The following is a 15,728-nucleotide window of genomic DNA, read 5'->3' as shown; positions in this document are numbered from 1 at the left end:
ATGCCTCGTGTAAGGAGGAGAAACGCGTACCATCACGTTTCCGACTTTGATAAAGGTCGGATTGTAGCCTATCGCGGTTACAGTTTATCGTATCGCGACATTGCTGCTCGCGTTGGTCGAGATCCAATGACTGCTAGCAGAATATGGAATCGATGGGTTCAGCAGGGTAATACGGAACGCCGTGCTGGATCCCAACGGCCTCGTATCACTAGCAGTCGAGACGGATCATGCAGCCACGTCTCCATCCCTGAGTCAACAGATGGGGACTTTTGCAAGACAACAACCATCTGCACGAATAGTTCGATGACGTTTGCAGCAGCATAGACTATCAGCTCGGAAACCGTGGCTGCCGTTACCCTTGACGCTGCATCACTGACAGGAGCGCCTGCGATGGTGTACTCAACGACGAACATGGGTGCACGAATGGCAAAACGTCATTTTTTTCGGATGCATTCAGGTTCTGTGTACAGCATCATGATGGTGGCATCCGTGTCTGACGACATGGCGGCGTACGCACATTGGAAGCGTGTATTCGTCATCGCCATACTGGCGTATCACCCGGCATGATGGTATGGGGTGCCATTGGTTACACGTCTCGGTCACCTCTTGTTCGCACTGACGGCACTTTGAACAGTGGACGTTACATTTCAGATGTGTTACGCCCTTCATTGGATCCCTGCATAACCCTACATTTCGGCAGGATAATGCACGACCGCATGTTGCCGGTCCTGTACGGACCTTTCTGGATACAGAAAATGTTCGACTGCTGCCCTGACCCGCACATTCTCCAGATCTATGACCAATTGGAAACGTCTGGTCAATGGTGGCCGAGCAACTGGCTAGCCACAATACGCCAGTTACTACTCTTGATGAAGTGTGCTATCGTGTTGAAGCTGCATGGGCAGCTGGACCTGTACACGCCATCCAAGCTCTGTTTGTCTCAATGACCAGACGTATCACGGCCGTTATTACGGCCGGAGGTGGTTGTTTTCGCTACTGATTTCTCAGGATCTATGCACCTAAACTGCGTGAAAATGTAATCACATGTCAGTTCTAGTATAATATATTTCTCCAATGGATACCCGTTTATCATTTGCATCTCTTGGTGCAACAATTTTAATGGCCAGTAGTGTTTTTGCACCTGTACAAGAACTGGTGTCCTCTCCACTGTAACATAATCTACATCTACATGAATACTCTGCAATTCACGATTAAGTGCGTTGCAGAGGGTTCATCGAACCACATTCGAGATATTTCTCCCTAGTTCCAGTCTGTAACAGCGGGCGAGAGAAACGAGCGCTTAAATCTTCCATTCTTCCTGTGGTCTGATTTCTCTTGTTTTATCATGATGATCATCTGTCGCTACTTAGGTGGGAACCAACAGAATACCACGCGTAGAAGTATGAAACCGGAATTTCCCTTAGATGATGCTAGCTGTCAGTGTAGAGCCCATGAGACCGCGTCTGCAGCGCCATCTGCTTCCTCTCGCGGCTGACGACGAATGTCAGCACACAGTAAACCAAGTTCCATACATCGGTATCTGTTTAAAACGCGTACACATGTCGAGTTTTGTGCCTAAGAACTAAGATTCGCGGACAGCATTGATCTTCAGTTATCATTTGAAGAAAACTGATGCAGAATCGCATCGGATACTTGTCGAACCTTTCGAACATACTCTTGTCAAAGGCTGCCGGAGTGGCCGAGCGGTTCTAGGCGCAACAGTCTGGAACCGCGCGACCGCTTCGGTCGCAGATTCGAATCCTGTCTCGGGTATGGATGTGTCTGATGTCCTTAGGTTAGTTGAAGTAGTTCTACGCTCTAGGGGACTGATGACCTCAAAAGTTAAGTCCCATAGTGCTCAGAGCCATTTGAACCATTTTTTACCACATCCTGCGATGGTCTTGGAGGGGCTCCAACTTCTTTTTTAAAAAAACGCAGACCTAAAGCAGAGTTACTGAACATGGTTTTGCGATACTCGTTCACCAAAGAGCACGAAGTAAAGATTCCAGAATTGGAACCAGGAACAACTGCCAACATGAGTAACTTACAAGTAGGTGTAGTAAAGCAGCTCAAATCACGCAACAAAGGCAAGGCTTTCAGTCCAGACTGTATACCAGTCAAGTTCCTTTCAGAGTATGCTGATATAATAGCTTTAATTTAGCATTGGAGGGGAGCGTGGAGGGTAAAAATTGTAGAGGGAGACAAAGAGATGAATACACTAAGCGGATTCAGAAGGATGTAGGCTGCAGTAGGTGCTTGGAGATGAAGCAGCTTGCACAGGATAGAGTAGCATGGAGAGCTGCATCAAACCAGTCTCAGGACTGAAGACCACAACAACAACAACAACAACAACAACAACAGTAACTACGAACTGTGACCCACCTGACAGCTACTCACAAATCCAGTTGCACAATTTAGACGATTCGTCATAGGCTCGCAATTTGATTAGAAGTCGCTCGTGAGGAACGGTGTCGAAAACTCCTAGCAAATCTAAAAATACGGAATCAATTTGACAACTCCTTTCGACAGCACTCATTACTTCGTGAGAATAGAGAGCTACTTGTATTTTATAACAACGGTTTTTCTTGAGTATGTGCTGACTATTAGTCAATAGATCGTGTTCTTCGAGACAATTCACAATGTTCGAATACACAGTCTGTTTCAAAACCCTACTGCAAATCGATGTTAGCGAGAAGGGTCTGTAATTCAGCGGATTACTCCTGTATCCTTTCTTGGACTTTGGTGTAACTTTTGCGGCTCTCCAGTCTTTAGGTAGAGATGTTTCATTGTTAAATATGGAGCTATTATATCAGCATACTCTGAAAGGAACTTGACTGGTATACAGTCTGGACTGAAAGCCTTGCCTTTGTTACGTGATTTGAGCTGCTTTACTACACCTACTTGTAAGTTACTCATGTTGGCAGTTGTTCCAGGTTCGAATTCTGGAATCTTCAGTTCCCTAGAGCGTAGAACTACTTAAACTAACCTAAGGAAATCATACACATCCAAGCCTGAGACAGGATTCGAACCTGCGACCGAAGCGGTCGCGCGGTTCCAGACTGTTGCGCCTAGAACCGCTCAGCGCAGGGTGTTGGTAGTGCAATGTTTGCGTACGTTCGGTTCTGATTAACCATTAAATCAAGAAGAATATAATAATTCGAATCACAAATAAAGCAGGTGTTGAGACGTGTGAAAATTACCGAAGTATCAGTTTAATAACTCACAGCTGCAAAATACACGAATTGTTTACAGACGAATGAAAAAACTGGTAGAAGCCAACCTCGGGGAAGATCAGTTTGGATTAGGTAGAAATGTTGGAACACGCGAGGCAATACTGACCCTACGACTCATCTTAGAAGGTAGATTGAGGAAAGGCGAACCTACGTTTGTAGCATTTGCAGATTTAGAGAAAGTTTTTGACAATGTTGACTCGAATACTCTCTTTCAAATTCTGAAGGTGGCAGGGGTCAAATATAGGGAGCGAAAGGATATTTGCAATTTGTACAGAAACCAGAAGGCAGTTATAAGAGTCGAGGGGCATGAAAAGGAAGCAGTGGTGGGGAAGGGAGTGAGAGAGGGTTGTAGCATATCCCTGATGTCATTCAATCTGTATGATGAGGAAACAGTAAAGGAAACAAAACAAAAATTTAGAGTAGGAAATAAAATCAATGGAGAAGAAATAAAAACTTTGACGTTTGCCAGTGACATTGCAAAGGACCTGGAAGAGCAGTTGAGCGGAATGCACAGTGTCTCGAAAGGAGGATATAAGATGAACATCAACAACAGCAAAACGAGGATAATGGAATGTAGTCGAATTAAATTAGGTTATTATGAGGGAATTAGATTAGAAAATGGGATACTGACAGTAGTAGATGAGTTTCGGTATTTGAGAGCAAAATAACTCATGATGGTTGAAATAGAGAAGATATAAAATGTAGACTGGCAATGGCAATAGCGTATAGATTTAAGTGTCAGAAAGTCTTTCCTGACTGTGTTGGTATGGTGTGTAGCCATGTATGGAAGTGAAACATGGTTTAGGCAGGAAGAGAATAGTAGCTTTCGAAATGTATTGCTTCAGAAGGATGCTGAAGATTAGATGGGTAGATCACATAACTTATGAGAGGGTACTGAATAGAACTGAGGAGAAGAGGGATTTGTGGCACAACTTGACAAGAAGAAGGGACCCGTTGGTAGGACATGTTCTGAGGCATCAAGGGATCACCAATGTAGTACTGGAGGGAAGGATAGAGGGTAAAAATCGTTGAGGGAGACCAAGAGATGAGTACACTAAGCAGATTCAGAAGGATGTAGGCTGCAGTAAGTACGGGGAGATGAAGAAGCTTGCACATAGTTAGATTAGCATGGAGAGTTGCATCAAACCAGTCTCTCGACTGAAGACCACAACAACAACAGCAACAACAACAACTACTACTACTGCCATGTTGTCTTTATTGTTTGATCTTGCACATTTCGACACTTTTCATGCATTTTGAAGCATGATTCATGCATATTTTAAGATTTTTATGGTGCATATAATCCGTTCTCTATACATAACCATTGTTATCGCGCATTGAAGCTCATGTCACTGTCAGTTCCTTCTAGAATTTATGTGACAAAGTGAAAGCTTTGGAATGGTACGAAACTTCACAAACGAATGCTCGTCATCGGTAACGGGTCGTCAACAAACTGTAAGATGCAAGTGAGGCTGTATACTACACGCTGTCGGTCCGTGCTAAGCCACAGTGGGTACTGACTTGCCTGCCCTCTGTGTTGGCCGCGCGGTCTCAGCCGCCTTGCCACGATTCGCGCGGCTGCCCCCGTCGGAGGTTCGAGTCCTCCCTCGGGCGTGGGTGTGTGTGTTGTGCTTAGCGTAAGTCGGTTTACGTTAGATTAAGTAGTGTATAAGCCTAGGGACCGATGACATCAGCAAATTCCCCAATTTCCAAATTTCCGCGTGTGTTGACAGGAGGCCGGGCGATGACTGGCCCACGTACTCGTCGGACAGCCCGACCTACTACGTCTTCAACGCAGACACCAAGGGCACAGGCCGAGGGCCCCGGTCCAACGCGTGCGCCTTCTGGAATGAGTTCCTGCCCAAGATACGCAACCACCCAGGTGAGTGCGAGTACACCCACTGGCTGAGCGCGGTGCCACGTTCAGTATACCCCAGACCACCACACCCGGCACCTGCTGCTTCCAGTCGGCTAGAAAATGGTGACGTCACTTGTGAAATAATTTCACACGGAAAACAAACACACACGCCACTCAGCCACTAGGAAGAGTGTGTCCCACTTCCATATTTTTTTTTTTTTGTGGGATCTGAAATTTAAAAACCTCTCTTACACCGGCCTGATTTAGCTTCACTGATCAGGATGGTAAAAAACATGCGTATATTTAGGGAATTTTCATTCACAAAGCAGGCTTATCACATTCACATAGTTCAATACTGTTCTATCCTGGTTAAATGGAGCTTAAGTTAAATTCAATAAGGCAGTGAAGCAATTTCGAAGTCTCGGTGCGACGAAAATGTTCAGTTGATCTCCTGAAAACATTTGTAAACTTTCGGTGATCACATGGGGAAGACCGGAGATCTGCTGGTAAGACCGTGTTAGCCCATTTATTGAAAGTAATAAACTGGATATCTTGAGCGTACAAAACGGCAGGTTCGTCCAGTGTAAAGCAGACGTTCCCCACTGATCCCTTGCAACACTGCGTAGTAAGCAGACACTGCCAATAATAATCAGTTAAATAATACGCGAACACACTTACTTTAGTTTAGCTCATGTATTAAATTCCTTCTCATACAGAATCTCATCAAGATGGCGATTAGCTCAACAATACATACGTATACATCTTCGTTCTTTCACGGCTAATCGGCAACATCTGAATCATTCTTTTCATAAGGGAAAACATAGATAGCAGAGAAGCTGTCCCATGGAGTAAATGCACGCTCCAAGGAATAATAGGGCTTGAAACTACATTGCATCGATAGTCATCGTATATTAAAGTTTAGGAATTCGTAAGAAAGAAGAGATATTTCGAGATATGTACTGAGTTATATACACTCCTGGAAATTGAAATAAGAACACCGTGAATTCATTGTCCCAGGAAGGGGAAACTTTATTGACACATTCCTGGGGTCAGATACATCACATGATCACACTGACAGAACCACAGGCACATAGACACAGGCAACAGAGCATGCACAATGTCGGCACTAGTACAGTGTATATCCACCTTTCGCAGCAACGCAGGCTGCTATTCTCCCATGGAAACGATCGTAGAGATGCTGGATGTAGTCCTGTGGAACGGCTTGCCATGCCATTTCCACCTGGCGCCTCAGTTGGACCAGCGTTCGTGCTGGACGTGCAGACCGCGGGAGACGACGCTTCATCCAGTCCCAAACATGCTCAATGGGGGACAGATCCGGAGATCTTGCTGGCCAGGGTAGTTGACATACACCTTCTAGAGCACGTTGGGTGGCACGGGATATATGCGGACGTGCATTGTCCTGTTGGAACAGCAAGTTCCCGTGCCGGTCTAGGAATGGTAGAACGATGGGTTCGATGACGGTTTGGATGTACCGTGCACTATTCAGTGTCCCCTCGACGATCACCAGAGGTGTACGGCCAGTGTAGGAGATCGCACCCCACACCATGATGCCGGGTGTTGGCCCTGTGTGCCTCGGTCGGATGCAGTCTTGATTGTGGCGCTCACCTGCACGGCGCCAAACACGCATACGACCATCATTGGCACCAAGGCAGAAGCGACTCTCATCGCTGAAGACGACACGTCTCCATTCGTCCCTCCATTCACGCCTGTCGCGACACCACTGGAGGCGGGCTGCACGATGTTGGGGCGTGAGCGGAAGACGGCCTAACGGTGTGCGGGACCGTAGCGCAGCTTCATGGAGACGGTTGCGAATGGTCCTCGCCGATACCCCAGGAGCAACAGTGTCCCTAATTTGCTGGGAAGTGGCGGTGCAGTCCCCTACGGCACTGCTTAGGATCCTACGGTCTTGGCGTGCATCCGTGCGTCGCTGCGGTCCGGTCCCAGGTCGACGGGCACGTGCACCTTCCGCCGACCACTGGCGACAACATCGATGTACTGTGGAGATCTCACGCCCCACGTGTTGAGCAATTCGGCGGTACGTCCACCCGGCCTCCCGCATGCCCACTATACGCCCTCGCTCAAAGTCCGTCAACTGCACATACGGTTCACGTCCACGCTGTCGCGGCATGCTACCAGTGTTAAAGACTGCGATGGAGCTCCGTATGCCACGGCAAACTGGCTGACACTGACGGCGGCGGTGCACAAATGCTGCGCAGCTAGCGCCATTCGACGGCCAACACCGCGGTTCCTGGTGTGTCCGCTGTGCCGTGCGTGTGATCATTGCTTGTACAGCCCTCTCGCAGTGTCCGGAGCAAGTATGGTGGGTCTGACACACCGGTGTCAATGTGTTCTTTTTTCCATTTCCAGGAGTGTAAACACTTTGTAGGTAACAGGCAGTAAACGATGCGGCGGTAAGTCTTCAGATGATGAATACTTCCCTTTGTGTCTCTAAGGGCTATCTTTATTGTTCCAGGAACGGGAATGGCACCCTTTTGTATACGAACACTAAAGACTATAGCTAGATGTTTTTCTATTTCATCACTACTAAGATTATTTCGCTGCAGTGGTATTGCACATTTCTTTACAGCTTTTCTTATTTCTTTTGTGAGAAATTCTGCAACTTTACCTTTTCTTTTGCATAAGGTGTATTTGCAGAAGGCACCGTTTGTGTGATTGAAAATGGTAAAAAATACCAACACAGTCTTTGCGCCAATTTATTCTCGATATTCATCTTTTAAACAGCAGCAGAATTTCGCTAACGGCATTAATTTAAATTTCTTCTTATGATTACTCAGACATCAGTTCAATAAAAGTTCCTTATTTTTCTGCTGATATTGTTGCAGGTCGTATATTAACAATAAATGTGTTTCTAATCCATATTCATCTTGATGTTTAAGCTAATGTTCATTTAGAGAATACTATTTGAACATAAATCACATTAGGTTTTCTTAGATGTATTAACTTTCATTGATGGTCAAAATGTTTTCTTTACAGTGTCTGTATCTTCATATTACATGCATGCATCTCTGTTGGAACAGAGAGTGTTCTAACAATTACTGCTGTGGTAAATTTTACCAAATGGCTTCACAGCTTGCGAATCAGGAGCTGTTTGCGATATATGAAAATTTGATCCGGATCGGGCGTCAAACCCGGATTTCCCGCCTATCGCGAGTACAGAGGTGTGAAAATTACGCATTTTACAGTTTAAAAACATTTATTCACCAAGTGAGAGTGCTTAGTACTTTGTGTGGATGCCTTTATTCTTAATGAGCAGCTCCACACGTCTTGGCATTGTTTCTATGAGTCTTGAGCATGAATTTTTGGCAACTTTATCATGATTCCATATTTGCATCAGTTTCTTGATGAATTGCAACCTCGTTGTAACGTTGATCTGCCTCACATTCCACTTAACAGTTGCCCACAAATTCCCTATAGGTTTCATGTCTGGACTATTCCAGGCCATGCTAAAGTTTCTACATTGCTTTTGTCTAAGAACTGTGAAATTGACTTAGTTTTATGGCAAGGTGCACCATAGTGCATAACCACAAAGTCACCGTCGGGAAACTATTCCTTCATCGGAGATAAAAGTCTCTTTTCCAGAAATTATCTATGCTGAATTTGATTCATAATGCCTTCCACAATGAAACGATGGCCTGTACCCTTTGCTGGCATGACACACCACACCATAACAGACGTGGGATGTTTTACGGTTGCGCTATGCAACACTCAGAAAACTCTTCTTCAATCGTTCTTCAGACATACTGGCTACTTTCTTGACGTATGGGGAATATAGACTCGTTAGTAAAGCAGACGAGATAGAAAACAAAAATTTAATCACAAAAAAATCCATGATTTCAGATTTTATATGCTCATATGAACAGAAGAAAGGATGTCAATTTTTCAATGTCTTTTTTTATATTTTGTTGAAAACATCCTTCAAAAGAAATATTCATATACGGATTCGCAGTTGGTTTAAATAAAGTTTATTGACCTTGGTGCAATTCTCTCGAAAATTATTTCTAGTCTTAAGAGCCCATCCCTTTTTCACACATTTCAGGGGTAAGTTTTGCAGACTGTGGAGGTACAAACACCGACTCCAAAGTTCTCCAGAGCCTGCTTCAAATCTCGACTGGTAGCTCTGCTGTTGTTTTTCGCCATGTGGACGAGTTTGTGTTGAGCTCTAGGGGAGAGTTTTCTCTTGTGTCCACATTTCCCTCGGCGTGCAGGACCGAAATTAAGGCCATCTTTCACTGCCTGGCAAATTCGACTAATAGCTTCTTGTGAAATTTATAACCTGTTTGCTATTTCCCGCTGTGAATACCGTTTTTCTTCGAGTAACAGTTAATAAAACTTTTCTTGGCAACAGATCATTTTTCCGACACACATGAACAGATATCTAACGAACAAAAGAATTATTGATAATAATGAAAATATTTCTGTTTAATGGCTAAAATGCAAGTAGAGATTCTCATAAAGTGTTGTTTTATGATGCATTAAACCTAAGACGCACCTTAAGTAAGCCTCAGCTGAATTAAACTGTCTACAAAACAGCTGCAACCATGCGATCTCTGCTTCAACAGTAACAGTTAATTGCTCGGGGAGTGCTGTCGACATTGTTGTTGGCACAGTACTCAATAGCAAAGGTAAATGTTGTCGTATATTTATAATCTAGTGAAAGTAGCGATATCACATGGCTGAATAATTCCAGGTGGAAAGAAACTAGAAAATATCAAACTTTTCGTTTTGAGTCTAATAATTTTCACACCTTTGTAGTTACGTTAACCACTTAGGTTATACGAACAAACCTCCAGGACCGATCCAAACTTCCATATGTCACAGAGTCTGCCTAAGTGGGAAATCCAGGCTCGATTTCCAGCCCAGTATAATTTTTCCTGTATTCTAAACAGCTGGCGTCAATCCAGACTCGGAAAATGCCAATCCATGCCGTAGTATTTACTTTATTTACGTTACGTTCTGGAATGTTACGAAAAATGGCATGTATGTTTTGTGGAACCCCACAATGAAGTCCGGGAAACTCTGGGGCTCTGCAGGACACAGTTTTGGGTGGTTTCATATGATGTCCAGCTGTTTACTTTTCTCCGCTAAACACTAACTGCCTGCTTTTTTTTCCAGATCTGCAGCGAGGGTGCAGTGGAACACTGACTAACGTCTCTGGAGACGCCAGCGCCAGCGTCCCGCTGTGGCCACTTCTCGCGCTACTGACACCGCTGTCTCTAGGAGCTGCAGGGCTCCCTGGCACAGTCTAAATATGGCGGCCGTCGACCGCAGTCGGCGCCGGTGTTGTCAGCACCCAGCGAAATTAGAAAAGATTAGAATAACGACGACTATTTACAGTATATAAAGGAGGTGAAGGAAGTGTTGTGGAGGAGCGGGTACGTTTAACGTATGTCGCAAAGGTAGGGTGAATATTTGGAGTAACATAGATCAAAGAGCTTCTCTTGAGACTAGTAGCTTAGCAGGAGTTGCGTTTGCGGTGTAAGCTGCAGTTCAATGAACACCGATCACTTTGACTGCAGCCGTCAGTCAGGTCTTGTATGTACCACTAGAGGAGCTGATTCGAAAACAAAAATGCCAAAAAAATCTCAATTCTATCGCAGTGGAGCTTTCTTATCGTGTTGTCCACTTTCGATTCGCACTGGAGATACCCATTTTCATGTAATGGGCATGATACTACTGTACTCCTTTTCTAAGGAGGTAGTTATGTTTACATTATACATGGATGGGTTAAGCAAGGAATAACAACACGAATTATTACATAGTCCACAGATGAACTATAGGTTACTGTTCAAACTATTAGTTTTTACAACGAAATTTGTAAGCAACTTGTGGACTATAACAAACTAATTTGTAGGATTTAGTAATGTGTTACATCCCATATATAAATATAATTATTGCACATAGTCTTTATAAGAATTTCTACAGAAAAACTGTATCACCATTGCAAGAGTATGATAAATGACATATCAATACATTATTTACTGTTTAAACAATCAGCTGATATTAAGCTCTGGATATTTTCCAGGTGATAATTGTACTGTACATATCATGATAACTTCGAATGAATTCAGACAAATCTTCAAACATATCACTAATGTGTAAGAAATTTCTTAATATAAGTAATGAATCAACTTTTTACAATGAAATAACTAAAATCGAATGTAACATTCTGCTAGTGCATTTTTTCAGAGGAAATGGTATGTAACTTTTTGAAATGACTAATGTGGGATTCGAGTTTTTTCTACTGAAATTGTGGCCAATTCCATGCCAGTGGAGATATAGTAGTACTTAAAGTATTTTCAGAATTTATTCTGACGTGGGCGAAATGGTCTTCTTCGTAGAAACTGTACAGTGCAAAAAAAAGGTGTTTGGATGTTTTCATTTTTCTACTGTATACTCAACGTCTGGGATGTTGATGAAGTACTTTCAAGAACCTGCCTACAATAATGTCTCGTCTAGGATAGCGTCTAGTGCCTAAAAATTTTATCTCTTACAATGGAAAGAAGAAGATAGTTCTGTAGCTACATATTCTGTTACTGACACTTTTCAGAGGAAGTTGTTCACTATAAAGTAGGTCTCAAGCGAACTACATTTCATGTATTCTTTCACTGCGAGCACAGAGATGCCTGAATTCCTGCACACAATATGCTTTTTGTCGAAGATATAAAGGGCAATATCTAATTTTGCTGACGAACGCAGGGAAACGCAATAATTCCTAAAGAAGTCTCGTGTAAATGAAATATTTGAAGTTTGAACAATGGGCTAAAAATGTGGAAAATGATTCTAAATTGCTGTGACCTTTAACGAGTAAGGGTATCGTCTTCAGTGCATAGCGTGCTTATTTGGTTCGTACCCCTTTTATTTATCCTACTACCTACTAGTGTACATAACAATATTGCTTTTTTTGTCATCAGTTTTCAGACTCGTTTAATTTGGTCAGCCGCGAATTCCTCGCCTGTACCAACCACTTCATGTGAGAGCAGCAATTGCAAGCTTCGTCCTCAATTATTTGCTGGCTGTATTCCAATCTATGTCTTCCTCTAAAGTTTTTACCCTCTGCAGCTCCCTCTAGTACCATGAAAGTTATTCCCTGGTGTCTTAACAGATGTCCTACAATCCTGTCCCTGCCTATTGTCTGTGTTTTCCATATATTCCTTTCCTCACCGATTCTCCGGAGAATCTCCTTATTCTTAGCTCATGATTATTGGCTATAGATATCAAAATGACGACGACATTCAGGCGTACCACTTGTTTTGTTATTACATTTGTTTTCCTGCAGATATACATTTCAGGTTCATGGAGTGATTAACATTTAATTTGTTTGTAATTGCAGAGTAAAAGAGAAGGAAAAAAACACCTTCATTCTTACATACTTCCTAATTTTTCGGAATTAGTTTCCAAATGGGTGCCACGTAGGTTTATTGCGTTACCCGATTTAACCGCATAATAACACAGTTACAGTACAGAAAACCGACAAAGTTTACCATAAACACTGCAACAGATTGTCATAAACAGTGGAGTGAATTGTAATCAGAAGGCATACCAGTGAATAGAATGTAAATATCAATACGTGAAATGCAAAAATGCAAAAATGAATTTTATTACACCAGTCAAATGAGCAAGTGAAATGAAGTGACATTAACAAAAAAGAAGAATGGAAAACGGTGAATCAGTTGCTGAATATATGAATATATTAACATGGAAAGGGACTGAAGAGGTCGTTGACATGCTGATGGATACATCAGACACCTTTTTTTGGTAATTTTAATGACTCTTAACCTTTGTCTGCAGTGTAGTACCTTCACTCTGTCTTTCATTTTCTCTAAGGTCAATTTAATTTTAATCCCTTTGACAGTGACATCAGTCAGTAATACAATGAGATTACGGTACCATGATTAAAACGACGTGGATTTTGAGGTTCACGTTTGTCTCAAGAAATATACCTTCCGTATTTTCATGACAATTGCGAAACGTCGTATAGCTTCAGTGAATGAAGTATCGCTTCTGGCTTCATGACGTAAACAAAAATTCAGATTCCATCAATAGTAGTTGACATCGAGCCATTAAAGCTGATGTTTGGTGGTAGCAAGCGTCTTTTACCCGAAAATCCCATATTTTTCTGTGATAGTCTGCTTGTTACATCCACTTTCCTCTAAACGTCATGTGTCATTTTATTTTTCACAGTAGCAGAATTTCTTAACTAGATTTAATGTTAAGTTTATCACAAATCTCATTCGTACTTCTCATAAGTTTCACCATCCTTCGTTTTACTCTCACTACTCTCAGTCCATAGTGTGTGCCCTGCAAATCTTCTTCACTTCCACTGAGAACAGTAATATCACCAGAGAATCCTTTCGTTGATATCCTTCCACCCTGAATTTTAATTCCTCTCTTGACTGAACCTTTTTTTTTTATTTCTGTCTTATACACTTTTTGATCTGAGCACCTCATATTTGGTTTTCCATTCTTATTTTTCCATTTTGGTTCTTGTACACATCGTATGTTAGAAATCTTCCCATATAGCTTAAAAGCGTTTTCTTGAGGATTTAGAATGTCTTGCACTAGTTAAAATTGTAGAATGCTTTTTCTAGGTAAATAAGTCCTATTAATTTCCTTTTCTTCGTATTGGTCGCCACAGAAATAAAGTTATTAAAAGAAGATAGCAATTTTTCCGTCTGCTGTATTTATTTTATTGATTCACGACTAGTTTCCGTCCTTTGGACGATTTTGAAGTGATGTTCTATATAAAAGAGCGCACAATACGCTACCTCCACGAATAGAAAGATATAAGTGGAACTTTTTAGAAACCAAGACAGCATATATGTGAAACAAAACAAAGAGGGGACGTGAATTTAAAGACGCTGTCATTTCAATGCATATATTTTTACAGCAGGTAACCATCAGTCTAATAGGTTGCATTGATACTTTTACGATTCTATTCGTGAGAGTAATGTAGTATGCTCTGTTTCTTAGACATATTCACTTGAAAGTGGCCTAGAAGGCAGAAAGTAGTCGTGAACCAATAAAATAGTTACAGCAGACGTGGCTAAATGCTACCTTCTTATGAATATTTCTTGATTTTTCTTAAGATCTGTTTCCAGTATGAAGCGGAAATTTTGAAATGTCTCTCTGGTGCCTTTACATTGCTTAAAGGCTAACTGGTCGTCATTTAACAGATACAGTAAAACGTGATTCTAGAGATGGTATCTAAGGTAATGAAAACGTTGTGACTATCTGATTGCCTTGGGATGAGCTAGACACCACCGAAACATTGTTGCCGAGCCAACTAGTGAAATATGCAAGGAATTTAAGTGATTCGAAGTTTATTTGGAATCTCCGAGCCGCCAGTTAAGGTATCCTCGGCCGTTGCGTGACGATGGGTCTACAGAGAGAGGGCGTCTCTGCGAGACGCCGAGTGGCTGTGGGTGTGTCCGAATTGAAGGCCAGCAGGAGGTTTGGGCTGTTCCTTTTTCGCCCTCTTTTGACGGCCGCGGGCGTCGCAGTCGATAGATCAATACCGGGGGGCCGGAGAGACAGCGGCAGGGGCAGGGGCAGGGGTAGGCAGCCCGCGGCGCACGCCTCACCTCCACAACTTGCTCCTCCACTCCACCCTGCTCTCACACTACTGCTCCTCTGCCCCCCACAAATCTTGCCGCAGTCTGCCGCCCTCGAGACAGGAAGGAAGGGCTCGGTTGCCTCAGTGGGGATCAGGGCCGACCGAAGCCACCCTTGCGAAGGGAGCCGTCAGCTTCTCCGAGGCTGGCGCTCGCAGTCCTCTCGGGGCCTCGACACTGAGATTCTGTTCTACGAATGCTGTGCAAAGCGCGCCCTGCACGTGACAAAAACTAGCAACGAGTCGCACCTGTGACAGTCGACTCCACCTTTCCTGAAATGAAGACATTAATCAAACTGATATATCTTTGTTAAGTGACATCATATTCACCACTTACTTATTACAACTTCTGCTATCGCAATTTCGACCTTGGGTCGTTCCTAAGTTATTGCAGGTGTTGAAAACACATCATTTGTCAAAATTAATAATATGAATAACAATCATTAATTAAAACTTCCGAGGTGAATTGCCATGGGCCATATATAAAACTACTTTTCCTTCCTGATGTTTCGTTGCCTACTGCGGGCAACATCTTCTGAGGTGAGTTGGCGACTGGCTGCTGGGCGCTGGAGGTCCCGCTTATATAGAGCGCTATGATGGCGCCACCACTCATCATGTGCTTTTGACTTTAAAACTATCTCTGGGTAGTGCCATTTCTCTCGATTACAGGTAATCGATTGTCACTTCGTTGGTACAAAGTCGACCGCCATATCTCGTCTAGTTTTAATTCTTCTTCCTTTTTATTAAAATTATTTTCGTGCTTGTAGATTTCTATAGGTTGTCTATACATGCGAGTATAATAATGTGAGGTCCTAGCTGTCACGTTTGTCCCACAAAATTTTATTTCATGATCACCGTCTCAGAAAATGTGTTCCGCTACAGCTGATTTGTCAATTTGTCCCAATCTACAGTTCCTTTTGTGTTCCGTATTATATTGGAACAACTAAAAGGAGTGTTAATACCTGCCTAACGGAACAGAAAAGGA

The 15,728-nt window shown here is 42.9% G+C and overlaps 1 protein-coding gene across 2 annotated transcripts in view; it reads left to right on the top strand.

Annotated features, from left to right (window-relative positions):
• Positions 1-14,840, top strand: part of LOC126293695 (acetylcholinesterase-like) — an 824,325-nt gene extending 809,485 nt beyond the window's left edge. For both annotated transcript variants that reach the window (XM_049986998.1, XM_049986997.1), the window contains exons 10-11: positions 4,967-5,115; positions 10,246-14,840. In XM_049986998.1, coding sequence (XP_049842955.1) covers positions 4,967-5,115; positions 10,246-10,379 — 283 coding nt within the window. In that variant the 3' untranslated portion in view covers positions 10,380-14,840. The remainder of the gene's footprint in view (positions 1-4,966; positions 5,116-10,245) is intronic.
• The last annotated feature ends 888 nt before the right edge of the window (positions 14,841-15,728 follow it).

This window comes from Schistocerca gregaria, chromosome 10 (assembly GCF_023897955.1).
Source record: "Schistocerca gregaria isolate iqSchGreg1 chromosome 10, iqSchGreg1.2, whole genome shotgun sequence".
Taxonomy (NCBI): Eukaryota; Metazoa; Arthropoda; class Insecta; order Orthoptera; family Acrididae; genus Schistocerca; species Schistocerca gregaria.
The sequence above is the reverse complement of the archived record's forward strand: the minus strand, read 5'-3'. Positions and strand labels throughout refer to the sequence as shown.